The 17,581-nt window shown below is 34.7% G+C and overlaps 1 protein-coding gene across 1 annotated transcript in view; it reads left to right on the plus strand.

The window, feature by feature from the left end:
• The window catches only part of CSMD3 (CUB and Sushi multiple domains 3), a gene marked incomplete at its 5' end in the record, with an annotated part of 1,439,134 nt that overhangs the window by 1,028,699 nt on the left and 392,854 nt on the right, over positions 1-17,581 (plus strand). Inside the window, 3 exons of the mRNA XM_007955674.2 lie at positions 5,828-6,019; positions 11,721-11,859; positions 15,292-15,479. Coding sequence (XP_007953865.2) covers positions 5,828-6,019; positions 11,721-11,859; positions 15,292-15,479 — 519 coding nt within the window. The remainder of the gene's footprint in view (positions 1-5,827; positions 6,020-11,720; positions 11,860-15,291; positions 15,480-17,581) is intronic.

Genomic DNA, 17,581 nt, shown 5'->3' on the forward strand with positions numbered 1-17,581 from the left:
ATGCTACCACATATTTGGAGTAACTTTTTTTTATATCAAAGAAATACTGTATTATAAACAAACCACTAACATATACTAAAATGTAAGATTGTAGTTTCATTCATTCATTCATTCCATAAATATGTACTTGATAAAGTCTTTTTAACTATTGTAGAAGGATGCATTATTTCTCCCAAAACAAACTTAACTCAGTAGATTTAAAACAAAGATGAAGATTTAGGGCATTCTAAATAAAAATTCTAACATTAAGTAAGCATTCCCAACTACAACATAAGTACTTCTCAATGCATGGGAAGAAATGCATTTATATATAATTAGCATTAGAATGACATATCTTGAAAAAAACTTTTCTACTACATACAATAAGTAGTTATGAAATTACATTACTTTGGCTACTGTTTTTTTCACATTCTGGGTTATGTGAATTATTCATAAAAAATAGCCAAAGATAATAATTATTTTTTTTGTAGAATAAAAATAGTTCCATTTGGAAAGTAAAAATTTGTGATCTCAGTTTTACTTCTAATTTATTATGTTGTTGTTGTTGTTGTTGTTGTGTCTAATTTATTATAATAGCCAAATATTCATTATCTGAGAAATAAATGCCACCATACAAGATAAAAGTACTGACACAAAAAAATACAGTAAAAATTAGAAGACTTTATATTTTTGCAAATATAAATTTTTTATTATACCAATAATTTTACCTTATAAGGGGGCACTTATTTCCAATAAAATGAATCAGATTACTATGATAAAGTAGAAGTTAATTTGAGATCATATAAATAGCATAGGAAAACTATATACGTGTATATGTCAAATTTTAATCTTGTTACATTTTTTCTTTGCTAAATCTGAAAATTAAAAGGTTATATATATATATTTGCAACTGTTTTGGACAAGTAAGTTGAGGGGCATATTGATGTCCAGTGGACAAGTTATGTAGGTAGTTGAGTAGAAAGTAGTGGTGCTTAACTGTGAAGTTAAGAATGGAGATAAAATTTGGGGTGGCATCAAGCAAAAATGTTACTCACAATTATGAGATCTGACAGAGTTATTGAGGAGAAATTATAGAAAAAGAGGAAAAGAGCATTGAAGATTAATCCCTGTAGCATTCTAGCCCTTGGCCAATAGGTTACAAAGACGGCACAGCAAAAGAAAGACACCAGAAAGGAGCAGCAAATGGATCAGAAAGAAAATCAGAGTCGTTTGGTGATTTCACCAAGGGGGAAAAAATGGGAAGAATGAAGCAGTGCCCAGCTCTGAGAAATGCTGTTGGATGATTTCTGAAAGGAGACACAAAAGTCACCTTTTGCCTTGGCAACTGGGTCATTCCCATTCTAGACTTCTCTAAATATAAATGGCCAGTGTTTCAGAAGTGAAGGAAACGGGAAGGGAAGGTATCTTTTATTGTTAGCTTCATAGGGTCCTGTAAGTCAAATCTAAAGTGGCAAACTTCCACTTTTTCTTTCAATTAATAAACAAATTAGGAATAAGTTATTTAAGCACAAAAGAGAATGATGGGGTTTAGTAAAAGACCAAAGAAATTTTTTTTTTCCTTCAAATTACTTCAGTTCTAAAAGCAGTAAGTTAAATATACACAGGAACAATGACTTGGCACAAATGCTATAGTCAACTTTCTTATTCAAAATTCAGTTTCAATACGGTTTATACTTTGTGTTTGTGGATAAACAAAATTATATGTGGTGTCAGTCATTCTTATTTTTATATTAAATAGAAAACACAGCCACTGAAGAAAATAACTAAGTACTTAAGGAATTATGTTATTGAGAATTGTTGTTGTTGTTATGTGCCATTGAGTTGGTCTGGATTCATAGCGACCCCTGCTTGGGTTTCTGAGGCAGTATCACTATGGAAGTAGATAGCCCTATCTTCCTTCTGAGGAGTGGCTAGTGGATTTGAACCGCCAGCCTTCTGGTTAGCAGTCAAATGCCTTAGGCACTACACTACCAGAGCATAATCCTATGTGATTCATAATTAAGGAAATAATTAGCATGATTAAAAAACCAATGACATGATGTTAGAACTTTAGAAAAATATTGGTCACATGATGTTTAAAATAAATTAATTTTATATTTACTTTTCAGTTTTGTAGAGTATATAATTCTTAAAATATATAATCCTTTTCTGCCTTTATTTTTTTGTGTATATAAATTTTTAGGTAGAAGTTAGATTCTCTTTATGTTCTCCCACTCTGAAACAATACATAAGAAGTTTCTCTAAAATGAAAACTTTTAAAAAAAATATTAAAATTAATCTATTTTAAACATAAACAAAATTTAGAAGTATTTATATCAAAATATAATATACTTACCACCAGTGTACTAGCATGAATTGTTTCTAGTTATTTTCTTCATATTTTAAGTTCAAATTGCTTCAAATTAAATAGGTGCACTGGATGCCTTTGTTATAATAGGTTTTAGAGGTGCCATTGGTAGCATAGTGCCTAGGGCACTTGACTGCTAACCAGAAGGCTGGCGGTTCAAACCCACTAGCCATTCCTCAGAAGGAAGATGGGGCAATCTACTTCCGTACAGATACTGCCTCAGAAAACCAAGGAGGCGTCGCTATGAGTCAGGTACAACTCGACGGCACATAACAACAACAACAACATTGATTCTTCATATTTCCTGATATAAATATGTAAAGTAAATAGAAACTCCTACAACGTTAAAGAGTCTTACAACCATTTTCCCACCTGCAATTATATTATGAAAAGGAATGCTCTGGAAAGTGAGTAATAAAGACTTATATATTGTTGAATCCAAATATTGTTTGGATTTGATGTAAAAAGCCCTATTAAACTGACAATAAAAGATAGCTTCCCTTCTTTGTTTCCTTAACATATGAAAGTGATTAGCTTGTAATATTGCATTTCACATTATATTGTATTTTGATTAGCTTACAATGGGAATTGTCCAAGTTGTCAAAGTCAATGGTAACTTTTGTGTCTACTTTCAGAAATATTTCAACGTTTTTCACAGCTGACCATGCTTTCATTCTTCAAGTTCTTTTTTGCCTTGGCCATCAAGTCACCAATCTATTCTGATTATTCTCTAATACAGATCAGATTATTAACTATATTAACAGGTAAAAGCAATTGCCTCAAAATAAGTAGCATGGAGGTAGATTGATTATTTTTAAGGTATATTCAGATTTACGTCAGCTGCAATTTTCCTGTTTATATATGTAATCTCTGCCTTTCACAATTTCTTAGTGGGGTTTATTATTTTATTTTTTAACCAAGAATAGGAGAGATTGGATTTCTGAGATGGACTTAGGTACCAGAGGATAGTCTAGCATACAATCTTTTTTTCCCGTGTTTTAGGTGCAGATTTATAGAGCAGAATATGTTTTACATTCAACATTCTGTGTACATTTGGTTTCACTCCCCAATCGCCCTCCCCAACCCTAATGCACTCTCCTCCTCTCCCTTCCCAGTAACACCCCTTCCCTGTGCCCTTCTTTGTCATGCACTCCTGTGTGCCCTGCTTCTCCTCCATGTGAATGGTGCCCCTCTGGTGCCCCATGGCCAATTGCTCCAAGGGATGTATCTCCGTGGAGTATGTGGGTGCATGGCCCTAAGTTGAGTGTTCTGTGTGTATGTCTTAATTACTACTGGGCTGAAAGCCAGCCCTTCAGTGTGAGCTTTATTCCAGGCCCAAAGTGTATCCCAGGGCCATAGTCTTAGGGGTCCCACCAGACTCCATCAGACCCATAATTATACTATTTGAGGGTTGGAGTTCTGAAATCAGATTAATCAGCATTCAAATTATGACTCTGAACTCTAGTTTTTGTAATATTGGGCAAGTTACAGAGGCTTACTCCAGTTCATTTGCCTTATCTCTAAAATAAGGATAATAAAATCAGTTGGCTCACAGGGTGCTTTGAGAATTAAAGGAATTATGAATGTAAAGCCAGTGATCCTTGCTTAAAAATGCTAGTGTATCAGTAAAATGAAGCAAAATCTCTGAGTTTTGGTTACTAAGATAGCACCTATAGTGACTGACAGTCAGAAGAGAGATTTTACTGATTTGCAAATTACATCTTCAATCTATATTTTCTAACTCTTTTAGATTTTGCTATTGTTGTTGACTAAAGAAAGTAAACACACACTTAAATGTATGTGTCTATGGTCTTTTTGTTGTTGCTGCTTTGATGTAGTGTCAGGTATAACACTCCATCAGTGTTTTAGTCAACGGTTAGTTGATATTGTCAACTTGATTCCCACACAATATTCAGAGTAAGAACATTACAATACTGTATGTGGATTCTCAAATTCTTTGTTGAATGTGTGTGTTAGAGAGATGAACTGCAACAAATTTCATGGATGGATGTACAGACTGATCTATGAGCGTTTCAATCAATCTATCTACATATCTACCTATTTATGAAGGATTATAGAATATATGCAGTAGAATCTGTTTATTTGTACCAAAACAGTTGAAAACAATTTGAAGCCTCTTCAGTTCTACTTGTGCATGCTAGTTTTTTTTCTCTGTATGCCCAGCAGCCCAGTGCCTAACATATGTTAAGCTAGTAAGTGAATGAATGAGTGAATATTGGTCATGGGTATGTGATCCAGCCATTTGACTAATTATTTTGATCTGTAATTTAAAAAAAAAAATTGTTTAAATGACAACTTCTACATTCCACCAGCCACTCCTCAGAAGGAAGTTTGGGCAATCTACTTCCGTAGTAATACTGCCTTGGCAACCCAAGGAGGGGTCGCCATGAGTCAGGTCCGAATCGATGGCACATAACAACAACAACATTATTTATAAATATAGTTTAATAGCAACTGAAATGGAAAGTGTAATAGCTTTTTTATCTGGATACTTAATTGACATATGTTTTAAAGTAAATCTACTTTATGGAACTGAAAATAATATTTTGTGCCATTAACCCTGAATAATTAGAGCTAAGTCTATTAATAAATGTTCCATATACTGTGCATGGGGGCTGGGGAGAAGTTGCTTTCCTATAGTCTCATATTATTTTCCTCTTTACTAATATTTTTTAACTTTTTATTTTTGAATAATTATACATTTGCATACACTTCTAAGAAATGATACAGAGGGATCTTGTATGCTATTTATGCAGTTCCCCCCAATAATGACATCTGCCATAACTATAGCACAATATCACAACCAGAAAATGGGCATTGTTTCATTCAAATTTCACCAGTTTAACATATGCTTATCAAGAGTGGCTGTAGCAGTATGTATATTTCCATCAATAATGCATGAGTGATATTTCATTATGATTTCAATTTGCATTCTTGTGATAGCTAATGATGATATTGAACATATTTTCATGTGCTTATTGGCTATGATATTCTTTTCAATGAAATATCTTTGGTTCATTTTTCGATTGTATTTTTTTATCATTATTATTTTATAGTTGAGATATTTATTTTCTCTGGATACAAGTCTTTTGTGAGACAGTCATTTGTAAATAATTGACCTCAGTCTGCAGCTTGTATTTTCATCATCTTTTTTACAGAGCATCTAATACTTTTGAGTTAATATATTTATGTACTCAAATGGTGTGCCTCTTCTTATAACAGCATAGCATAGCAACTAGTTTACAAATAAAATTAATAATTGTACAGGCATTTTAAAATTGTTCCAAGTATTTTTTTTAAGTTAGTTATCTGAACTAAGTTAATATGTTAATATGTTAACTTAGTAGGTTCAACTTAGATATATGGAAGGTTCTAAACTTTATAGTGTATCGTTGTTTGGAACTGTGAAGATTATTTCGGTAGTATTCAAACTATATTTTTGTTTCTGTCTTCTGATAGGTTCCGTTGCCACCGCTTGCCGTGACCCAGGAGTTCCCATGAATGGGACCCGCAATGGGGATGGAAGAGAACCCGGGGACACTGTTGTTTTTCAGTGTGATCCAGGATATGAGCTTCAAGGAGAGCAAAGAATAACCTGCATTCAGGTAGAAAATCGATACTTCTGGCAGCCCAGCCCACCAGTCTGTATAGGTATGAATTAAAGAACAATTAAAATGTTATGAAAATATGAAACAATGGTCAAAACTGATATTGATACTGTTAATTAAGAACCATATTCTCAAATGGGTTCCATATGGGAAACTAAGATTGCAGAGCTCCATGAACTTCCCAAAGATATAAAAAGTTATAAATGTTTTCTCCTGGGATGGGTAATAATTCTCAAAAGATTCTCTAAAAGTTATGAATCATAGCTCTTGGAAAGCTTTGATCTTCACTTACCTGTAATGTAAACTCAATTATTCACTCACTGCCTTTAAAGTTTAAAAAGTAGATTCAGACTGTGCATTTAAAATGAGTTGGAGAACAGTACATCCTGCTTGACCACAACAAAGCTGTGGGACTGCACTCCAGATCTGCATGGTGCCCACAGATTGCACTCAATGACTAGATAGCCAGGAGGCCAGGAGGAAAAGGGCACCAATTACTAATAAGGATTGCTCCATAAACATCACGTCCTTCGGCTCCGAGCCTGAACACAAGTTAGCACATAGTGAGTACCTTTTATTACTTACTAGAAGCAGACAGCATATAACTGGAAAAGTTCGGTCATGAACAGTTCCCCTCAAAAGCTGTCTGGACAGAGACGATAACTCTTCTTTGTACACCCCACTTTGTGCCATGGTGAAGGGCTTAAATGGGACCCTTCCTACTGCCAGTCTCCCCTGGGGACTGTAAGTAAGCTTACCCTCTATGTGCCCTACCTGTGCCATAGCCGAGGAGACTAAGAAAACTGCCCTCCACCTATTTTATATTCTCATGAATTATATCTTTTTGAGTCTGCTACAAACTTCCTACTGAATCATGCTGACATCCTGAGAGAGAGAGAGAGAGACTGATTATCCCAGAATTGTATCTTTTTAATTTTGCTAATAAAGGAAGGTTGGGCGATCTACTTCTGTAGTGATACCACCTCGGAAACCCAAGGAAGGGTCGCTATGAGTTGGGTCTGACTCGACAGCACATAGCAACAACAACAATAAACATCAGGCTTCAGTCAGTATGTCAATTTGTTCTGAGGCTTGAGGCCTACAGATACCAAAACAAAAAATCCAAACTCTCTGCCATCAAGTCAGTTCAACTCACAGTGACCCCTTCTTGGGTTTCCAAGGTGGTGTCTACACAAATGGATTTCCCAATCTTCCTTCCAAGCTAAAGATGCCAGTAGGGTGGGTGGGTGGGGGGGAACCTGTTGCCATTGACTCAATTTTGACTCATAGTGATGCCAGAGGGTTTCCAGAATGAAAACATTATGGAAGCACTCTGGTACGTCTTTCTGCCACAGAGTGGCTTGAGTTTGAACTTTCAGTTAACAGTCAAGTGCTTAACTACTGCACCAAAACAAAATCAGAGTAAGGAATGGAGAAAATTATGGCTGCCTGCCTTGTCCAAAGGATTGACTCTTCACCTGGGCCATACCGATTTTGCCTCCAGAGTGGTTATGAGAACCAACGTTAGGGTTTCAAACTTTGTCTCTCCATCCAATTCAAATATTGAAAAAAAAAAATTAGTTTTGGAGATATAAGCAATTTAGCAGCTGGGTCATTTGATTACCAAGAAAATTTAAAGAGACTTTATTTCTCTATTGGTTGAGAAAAAGTTACAGAGACAGACCAATTTTGGAATAAATTTGATGAGAAAAGCTCCATGTAACCTTAAAAAATCTCATTGTTATATTTTTAAGTAAAATAGTGTAGGTCAACCCTTTTAGATAAAGTATTTTGTGCTGAATTTACAATAGATTTGGTTGAAACTGTATTCCCTCTACTCTGGATTTTATTGATGTATAGCTTCTCTTCCCTACTACACTGTAAGCAACTTGAACGAAGGTTCTGGTTCATTGTATTGTGTCTAGCATTCAACTCATTCAAATGTAGCATAGTTAGGGGAGAAAGTCTTTGTTATATATTGCCAACTCTTAAATACATTTTCAATATAGTTTCACAGTGACTTTTTTTGAGAGTCCTATGGGAATAAGAAAAGTAGATTGCCCAGTCTTCCTTCCAAAGAGTGGTTGTTGTTGTTGTTGTTATGTGCCGTGGAGTCGGACCAACTCTTAGCGACCCCTCCTTGGGTTTCCGAGGCAATATCACTACGGAAGTAGATTGCCCAACTTTCCTTCCCAGGAATGGTTGGTGGGTTTGTATTGCCAGCCTTCTGGTTAGCAGTCAAATGCCTTAGGCACTACACCACCAAAGCTCCTGTATGGGAATAAGAAAAGAGTGTTTAGTACTTCAGTCAGAACTAAAGAATCCTTAGCATTCAGTTATTCGGTTTCATTTCACTCCCTTTTGTAAGTTCTTGTTCAGGAGTCGCAAAGTTAAATTCTTGTGTTATGCAATATCCTGGACACTGTACCAGGCGCTGGTGACTTGGCACTGAAACAAGACAGAGAAGTGCCCCTTTCCTATGCACCTTGGTTTCCAGTAAAATGAAAACTAAACATTACAATGCTTACATCATCTTTTCTCTATTTTATATGTTGGGATTTTTAAAACACTTCATGCACCAAACAACACATATCTCCACGTCACTCCAGCCGGGAAGTGTACAGACAGTTTCCCAGCCTCTTCTGGAGAAAATAAGGCAGATGACAGGAAGCAAGCATATTAATTTTGTTTTTAAAGCACAAAGAAAACTTTAAAGACATATATGTTAAGCAAGTTCAGATTTAGCCATATCTCCTTATTATTATTCTTTATTTACGCCTGTGTTGATCTTCACATACCTCAGCAAGAGTCTAAATCATCAAACAGTGATTAACATATACTTGCCACAAGTGCCCTCGTAAAAACAAGGGAAATACTGTTAAGAAACAATTTCAAACAAAATAAGCTTGAAACACTGACATTTCCATTTCTTTGTTTACTACTTAGTTAACTTAAAAATTCCAGTTAAAATATTATATCCCAATTAAGTGGAATTTGACTGTAAATTTAGTAAAGAGAATTTTAATGTGAAAAGAACTGATAATATACCAGAGGCTTCCTGTAGATCTTCTTGCTTTATTGTAACTCTTACCTCAGGTAAGAGGGGTTGCTCAGTAGAATTACTTGAATGGCTATGTATGGCAAATGTATTTTGAAGTCTTAAAATATTGAACAACTTCAAACTGTAATTCTATAAAATACCAAAATTCAAAAGGCAACAAATTAAAAACTTCTACGATAAGCTAAACTTCCATTATAGAACAGAATATGCTTTAGCTACCAATTTCTAATTCTAATAAATAAATAAAATGATCTCACTTCAATTGAGCAGGTAATGGAACAATTTTGTTGTACGGATTGTGATGCTGTGTATTATATTTTTGGCAGGAAAAGATAGCTTGAGGAGAAGATATGCGTTAGAGCATTTCAGAGGAAGAAAACAAGCTTAAAAAAAAGTCTGAAAAATTGCTAAGGCTGCAGAAAGCTTGACCTCTGAAACTGATAAGAAAGAATACCATGATTGGAAATACTATGCTAAAGATTAAACTCTGAACTTTTTAGAAACTCCATAAGTTTATGTCTCAGACCTTGGAGCATAAGATATTTTGCTTGCATGTAGTAGTAGTCAGACTTATAGCAAGTAGCAAACAGAGGGACGTCATCTTTAAGAGAGTTAATAGAATTCATTCCCAACAAAAGTGACAGTGTGAAGATTACTTTGACATTGCCAGAGGGAAAGAAGCGCATTCAATATGAAGGTAAATAACAAAGACATTAGTGGGGGTGGGATGCTGAGAAAGATAGTAGACAAAAAATAAAATTGAATTGGGAAAAAAAAAATTAAGAACATTGTAAAATAGCTGCCAATATTTGATGGCCATGTAGCTGCCTCACATGAAATTACATGCAGAACAAATCATTAATGTCAAAATGTCATGAAACGTAACTGAAATTTAATTCACAAATTTATTTGACTTAAAGAGAATCTAATTTTGGATGCTTCATGATAAGATGCATAAAAATAAAAATGCATTTCTAAATAATCTTTAAAGTTTAATATATTTAGACGAAGAGAATTTTCTTTACTCACTGAGGGACTGGAATATACAAATGTCAAATGATGCCGCTGCGTGTCTCACTGGCTTTTGTATTTCAGCATCAACTACAGGATTGAAATGTATTGGGAAAACCTTGATAAATAATTTAAATAAGAATATCAAAGGATTTTAGAGACTCTCATGTCCAAATAATAGTATGTTGTGTTGTTATGTGCCGTCAATTTGGATCTGACTCATAGCGACTCCTCCTTGGGTTTCTGAGGCAGTATCACTGAGGAAGCAGATTGCCCAACTTTCCTTCCAAGGAGTGGCTGGTAGGTTTGAACTGCAAGCCTTCTGGTTAGCAGTCAAGTGCCTTAGGCACTACACTACCAGAGCTCCTAAATAATAGTATAGCCATGGAAATTATTCTGCAAAATACTTTGAAATATATATTATAGATTTTCATATATCTGTTGTGATAAATGATTTATTTATATAAACACATATGTGGATGTGTTTTTGCAGAAAATTTCTAACAAATAATCAATGTTTCCTGTAAAAATAAACTTCATAGCCTTAACAGTCTTAACAAGTAAATACTCTCAAAATAGTAGGAGGTGAAGTCATCTGAGAGTGACTGAAACAAGGGGACACAAGAGCATGGAGGACTGTGTAAGTGGATCCACAATTTAAATGGCAAATATTATCAAATTTTAATTAAGCTTATTGCATATCAAAACCCAAACAAAGAAGAGCAATGTTGACATTTCCCAAAGCAAAAGTGTCCTCCTTGCAAAAAACAGTTCTGTGCTGTCTGAGGCATCTGGTTTGTCTTTTAGCTGATATGTAAAATCTCAGAAAACCATGTAAGAGACAAAACCTACGTAAGAGAAGAATGCCGATGTGCTGGTGCACTGATTAGGTGTCGGAAACATCACAAAATCATGAGAATGTCAATCTCTCTCTCTCATTTATGTATGTGCTGGTGTACTGCATATGTGTAGGAAATATCACGAAATCATGAGAATGTCAATCTCTCAATCTCTCTCTCTCATTTATCTATATGTAGATCCCCCACTCCCCCACTCTTCTACCAGGTACCTCCATATATTCATTTTCACTCATTGTAAGAGTATTTATTGCAAAGTGCTCTATCTAGGTCCTCAGATACTTATCCATTCTTACTCATTAACTGGTATCAAAGTCTCTTTCTCCATAAATATATGAAAAGTATAAATAAAGACATAAAAATTAGCCAAATATCTCATGTCCTACTGTTCCATTTATTATTAAAGGTTTTCCTTTTTCTTTTTCTTTTCTCCTTTCTTCTAGAAACCTTCAGATGTTGTCTAGTAACCTTGTAATCTTACAGAAATCATTTTTCACCATCTTCCCCATACCCAGGTTTTCTTTTACAAAATATTAATAAAAAGGGAAACAAAGCCTATGAGCAATTTGTTTTTATCTTTGGGAGCTACTAAAGCAGCTAAATTCCACGAATGCTGTTGTGTATGTCTGTGTGTACTTAATAGTTTAATGATCTTCCTTGAAATACAGTAGAGTGTCCAACTCTCCAGTACCATAAGAGGTTCAAACTGTACAAAACCTCATAAACTGATTTATCTATGTTTGATAGCTGATTAATTTTATTAACAGTTTAAATGGTTTTTCTTGTTTGTTTGTTTGTTTATTTTTCATTTAAAGCACCCTGTGGAGGCAATTTAACAGGATCTTCAGGCTTTATTCTTTCACCAAACTTCCCTCATCCATATCCCCATAGCAGGGACTGCGACTGGACTGTCACTGTCAACACGGACTATGTGATCTCCTTGGCATTTATCAGGTGAGTTTCTATGTATTTCCACCCTGGAGAAACCTCTGTAGTCATTTTGTTTTATATATATTCGTGGCATTTTTATTAGTTTTTCCTAATCCTGATACTAATGGTTTGCAGTTATGCAGCATTTAACGGTTTAGGAAGCCTTGAAGAGCAGTACAGACACCAAAGCAATTCTGAAGGTAAGTGAATGAGTATTGCCAGCAGATTCCAGCACACAGAAACACGTTAAAGGTTGAGTAGTATATTAGCTCTCAGGACGTGATCTTTTTGTAACCTTTTCTCCCAGCCTACACTTAATCATCACTACTTCAAAATTCAGTTTTTCCTAAACTTCAAGATTAAAGGTCAGTTCTTCATAGTTTTTTCTCCTACATGTGTTCTGCGCAAAAGCTTTCTGATGCATCCAAAAACCTCTATGTTCAGCACCATCATTGAGGTTAGTAAGGCACACATACTTAGCGAGTTCCTTTTTGGTGGTCTCATTAAGTCAAACTGACAAAGAAGAACTGGATGGGTCATTTGCGTTTGATGAACCAGCAGAACGTGTGTCATTATAAAGTGTTGCATGGAGTTTCCCAAAATTTACGTGTGATGTTCAGCAATGTAAACTGTAATGTTAGCTTAGTGCTGAAGTAGTTGCAGTTCAACTTCTTTGTGGCAAAAGAGGATGGCTTGGTTTGAGCCCTAGCTCTGCCACTGTCATCTGTGTAAATTGACATGTTGGGTAAGTTATTTATTTGAATGAGCCTCCATTGAGTCACATAGGGCCAATTGCTGGTATCACAGAAACCAGGACCAACTCCTTCCCTTAAAATTTCAGTGGAAGTGTTAGGTATCAGAAACTCAAAGAATTCCAAAGTAGAAATTTCCCTAGCCTGATGTAATCAGAACATGGGCCCTGATAACACAAACCCTATTGGTATAACCCAGTGGTAGTTAGGTTAAAGCTCGTTGGTATTTAAAAAATGTTAAGCTGAGATATGCCCTTTTAAAATATATATATATATTAAAGCCATGTTAAATAAAATAACAAAAATAATTCAAAGTCATGAAAATTTGGCTAAGCAACAAATATATGGAATTTTTATTCTCCAACATTTTCAGATACATTATTAATTGGTGTAAATTTCATTCCACTGGAAAGATCCATGCTATCTAAAAAAAAAAAAAAAAAACTCACTGGCATTGAGTTGATTCCAACTCGGAATCTTTACAGAAATTGATTGCCTCATCTTCCTCTGCTGAGCGGTTGGTGGGTTTGAACTACCAACCTTCTGGTTAGCAGTCAGATGCCTTAGGCACTGTGCTAGCTGAGCTCCTTTAGTGAAATGCTAAGCTCCTGTTATAAAAATATTGCTCATTTATCATTTATTCTTCTGAAAACTTCCTGAGGTAAGTACCATTAACATTCTCATTTTTACATTTGAGGAAACGACAATACAGACATTGGATATATTAAGATGTATGATATAGACCTTGTTTACTTATAAAATCATTCTATTTAATAACCGGGTGATGGAAACCCACATTACATGAAGCATCTTATCTAAGTTTGATTTTCAGCTCTGCCATTTATTATGTAACCTTAGGGAGACCACTGATATTTCAGAGCCTTAGCATACTCACTGGTAAAATGAAAAAAAATCCCTCCTTACACCCTAGGATTACTGGAAAGAGCAAGTTAATATTTATGAAAGTATGTTGTGAAATATTTTGGACAATTAGAATGCACTATCTTAAAGTTTTCCAGAAGAAAAATCTTTAGAACTAAGATTCTAAAATTTAAGAAAAAAAAGAAAAAAAACCTTTTTGTTTTATTTTCAAAGACATTTCAAATCAATTATACTGGAGTATTTTTTTAAGCTCAAACCAAAAATTAAAAGGAAATGAATTACATCCCACTATTAAATAGGCTTTTAGCCTTAAAGGATTATAAATAACCCATACCATTTATAAAGCACTTTTAGTCTAGTGCTTTGTAAATGACATGAGACAAGCAAGTTGTAATTATCATGTATTATTAATTTTTAAAAAAGTAAAATTCAGAAAGAAGATAGCAAGTAGTGAAACCAGGCCTTAATGTTTGATTTCTGCTACATTGTAGCCACCATTACCAAAATTTGGTCCTGAGATCTACTGATAGGTTTCAGGGGTAATTAAATGAATTAGGGGAAGGAAACTAGTGAATAAATTTTAACACAGTCCAATAATGTGGTGGTGCTCCCTGTTTCCTTGCTTACCAAGGACTCTTCTTTGTAAAAGGGTTGAGAACCTCTGCACTATTCCAATCTTCTTAGCCACCATTTCCATTTAAATAAATGGAGTAAATGGATCTTCTCTTCTGTGCACACACTCAGTAAGGATTAGAATTGTGGTGGAGACTTAATACCTCTAAATTCTGCAGATGTGGAAATAATATCTCTCACCTAACAAGTTTCTTATTTAGATGAAAAGATGACAAAACTTAATAAAATAGTTAATTACTGACGGATATTTAACAGTGGCAAACATTACAGGTTTCATTTTTGTCACCGACTGGTTGACTTTTTTTAATGATCCAAATGAGCCCATCCTTTTCTCTGCCACAATATGTTCAGGAATATAGAGGCAGATTGGTTGTATAGCTTCTGCCTTCCAAAGATGTGAATCCTATAATCATTATGGGAAAATTCTCATACCTTTAAAGGTTATGTAGACAGATCTTTTATGCAAATTTTACAGTTTTTAAAGTATTTGAGTCATTTCCATGATAAAATGCCCTTATTCATAGTTTATCTAATTTCAACAGTGTAGTGCTTAATTTCTTCTTCACCAAATTCTAAAAGAAGAAAAAATATATATGTACTTGCAGGAAAAAAGAATACCTAAAACAATGTGCAGCTCTTCATGTGGGTAATTTAAATGCAAATTTTATATTTCCACTTAAGTTTGGATCTGATATTTCAAGTTGAATTCTAAAACAAGAAAAATGCTCATATATTTGAAAGTTCAAAGTAAATAATACCATTGAAAAAGAAAAAAATCAGTTGCATTTTCATGATCCAAAATTTGAAAATAGGTATTTTCCACACTTTACTGATATAAACCAGCTTGTGCAAGGATGTATGGCTAATTAGGGACAGAAATGAGGCTTGAACCCCTATCTTCTGACTCATAATCTGTGCTCTATTCATTGGCTACACTCTTGTTTTACATCATTTGTATTTCCTGTAGACTCAATGCCAACATAGAAATAATAGAAAATATCAATATGTATTTCCATTGCAGATTCAATATTCATATTGAATGTGTTGCTACTAAGTAAATTTTAAAATAAGCTTATTTTATTAGATCTGTGTTATTTTTAAAAAAACAAAAATACTGGTTTAGTATGGTTACTACCCTAGTAATAACCATCATACTTATCTCTCTCTCTTTCTTTATTTTTCTTCTTAGTTTTAGCATTGAACCAAACTATGACTTCCTCTATATATATGATGGACCGGACAGTAATAGCCCACTGATTGGAAGTTTTCAAGACAGCAAATTACCAGAGAGAATAGAAAGCAGTTCAAATACCATGCATCTGGCTTTTCGGAGTGATGGATCTGTTAGCTACACTGGATTTCATCTAGAATACAAAGGTAAATGTGAACAGTTGAGTTGAGCATAATGATTTAAATTGTGAATATTTCCTACAGAAGAATAATTTTGTATTGGATTGTCAGTGGTTAGTTACATGCATATTTTTAATGAGGGCTACCTAAAATTCATCTCATAAAAAGGCTCTCAGTGTATACTTTTTGTCTCACTGAGAAAGAAATTAGCTTTCCTCTAATTACTACCAAAGAAAATGTATCAGGCAAATGAAATAGCAAGTGGTACCCTGCAGAAATTAGTTATGACCATAAAATATTTAAAAATAAGACAAACTCATTTTCTGGAAGCGGAAGATTCACTTAAATACATTTATTCAGAGACTACTCTCAGTCATAAGGAGAACGAATTATAGCGTAATGACATTTCGGTCTGTCATCTTCAGATGTTTAAATGACTCAATCAATAGTCAGAATCAGGGAGCAAAATACAGTGAAATGATAATATTTCACAATATTTATGCAGCTATTTAAATGACTCAAATTTTGAATGCCTATGGGTACTTATGAATTTTTTATCTTAGTTTAGAAAAAAATATATTTTTCTATATTAGATTCTTTAAAAGCTATACTTATAGTTCATCTCAAGTTATCAACTGTGTCTGAAAATATGTACTTTAGATTTGTTACTTACCACTTCTTGTTTTAGTAAGAAAATACTTTCTATGAATAAAAATTATAGAGAATAATAAGCTTCAAAGTATCCACCACCCGCTTGGTCACAGCTTTATACTGTGCCACACTTGCTTCAGATGTCTTTATTCTTGTTTAGGAAATAAAATATTACAGATATAGTGGAAATTCCCTTTCTATCTGCCATGGGAGCATGGGTTCATCTCTGCAGGTCAGGAAAATGCCAGAACTTCAAGTAGCATGTGATAAAGAAGTGTTTATTGGGGAAAGGAAAAACTCATAAGGTTATAATATGCAAGATACAAATGCCTGATTCCCCCAACATTCCTGTCATCACTTGGAAAGGCATGCCAAGGCCAAGGTATATGTTGGACATGGCCATGGTATAAATTTCATTCCGGTGGAAAGATCCAGCCCTCCATGAACCTTCCATTTCATAGGAGAAAGTAAACTGAAAAGAAAGATCTTGCTAGTTGGAGAATTCATGGGCTAATTGGCACCAGGCATTGTGGGATTTGGAGTGCTAGCTGTTTATGTGGGTTGTCTGGAAATGCTAGGTGCCCTGCACCTGGGGACACTGGAGAAGCTTAGCCTTCAGACTGTGGGTTAGGAAGCCACTGATCTTAAGGAAAGTTGAGCTTGAGCACCACACCACTTCAACAGGGAAAGGCTCTTCCACCATTCATCGGGACCTAGCTAGCTGGCCATCCAGACAACCCACAGTATGCAGTTAAGGTAATTTTTAGACATCTTGCCTTTTTCACAGCAGTACGCAATCTATTCCAAAATTTGATGATTATCTTTTCCATTCATATATGCTTGTACATATTTTTATATTTACCATCATATATATATATATATATATATACACACATATATATATATATATACATACATACATATATACACACTGGAGCTCTGGTAGCACAGTGCCTAAGGCACTTGACTGCTAACCAAAAGACTGGCAGTACAAACCCACCAGCCTCCTCGGAAGGAAAATGGGGCAATCTACTTCCGCAGTGATGCTGCCTCAGCAACCCAAGGAGGGGTCGCGATGAGTCGGATCCAACTCAACAGCACATAACAACAACAACATATATATACACATTTTATATTTCCTCGGAACGAAGATTGGGCAATCTGCTCCCATACAGATACCACCTTGGAAACCCAAGGAGGGGTCGCTATGAGTCGGAGACAACTCAATGACACATAACAATGACAACAATCATTTGCATATACTTTTGCAAATTTCCTTTTCTCCTTTGCATTGTTTATAAGATTTATCAGTGTTAGAGATGTGCAGCTTCAGCTCATTGTAGTTTCTTTATAATATTTAGTCATATGATTTTTTCATTAATTTTTTTTTTTTTTTTTTTTTTACTCACACTTTGTTTGTTCAATTTCCTAATAAATAGAAGTTAAAACTAATGAAATGAACATTATTTTATATGCTT

This window comes from Orycteropus afer, unplaced genomic scaffold, assembly GCF_000298275.1.
Source record: "Orycteropus afer afer isolate SDZICR_OR568_19922 unplaced genomic scaffold, OryAfe1.0 scaffold00530, whole genome shotgun sequence".
Taxonomy (NCBI): Eukaryota; Metazoa; Chordata; class Mammalia; order Tubulidentata; family Orycteropodidae; genus Orycteropus; species Orycteropus afer.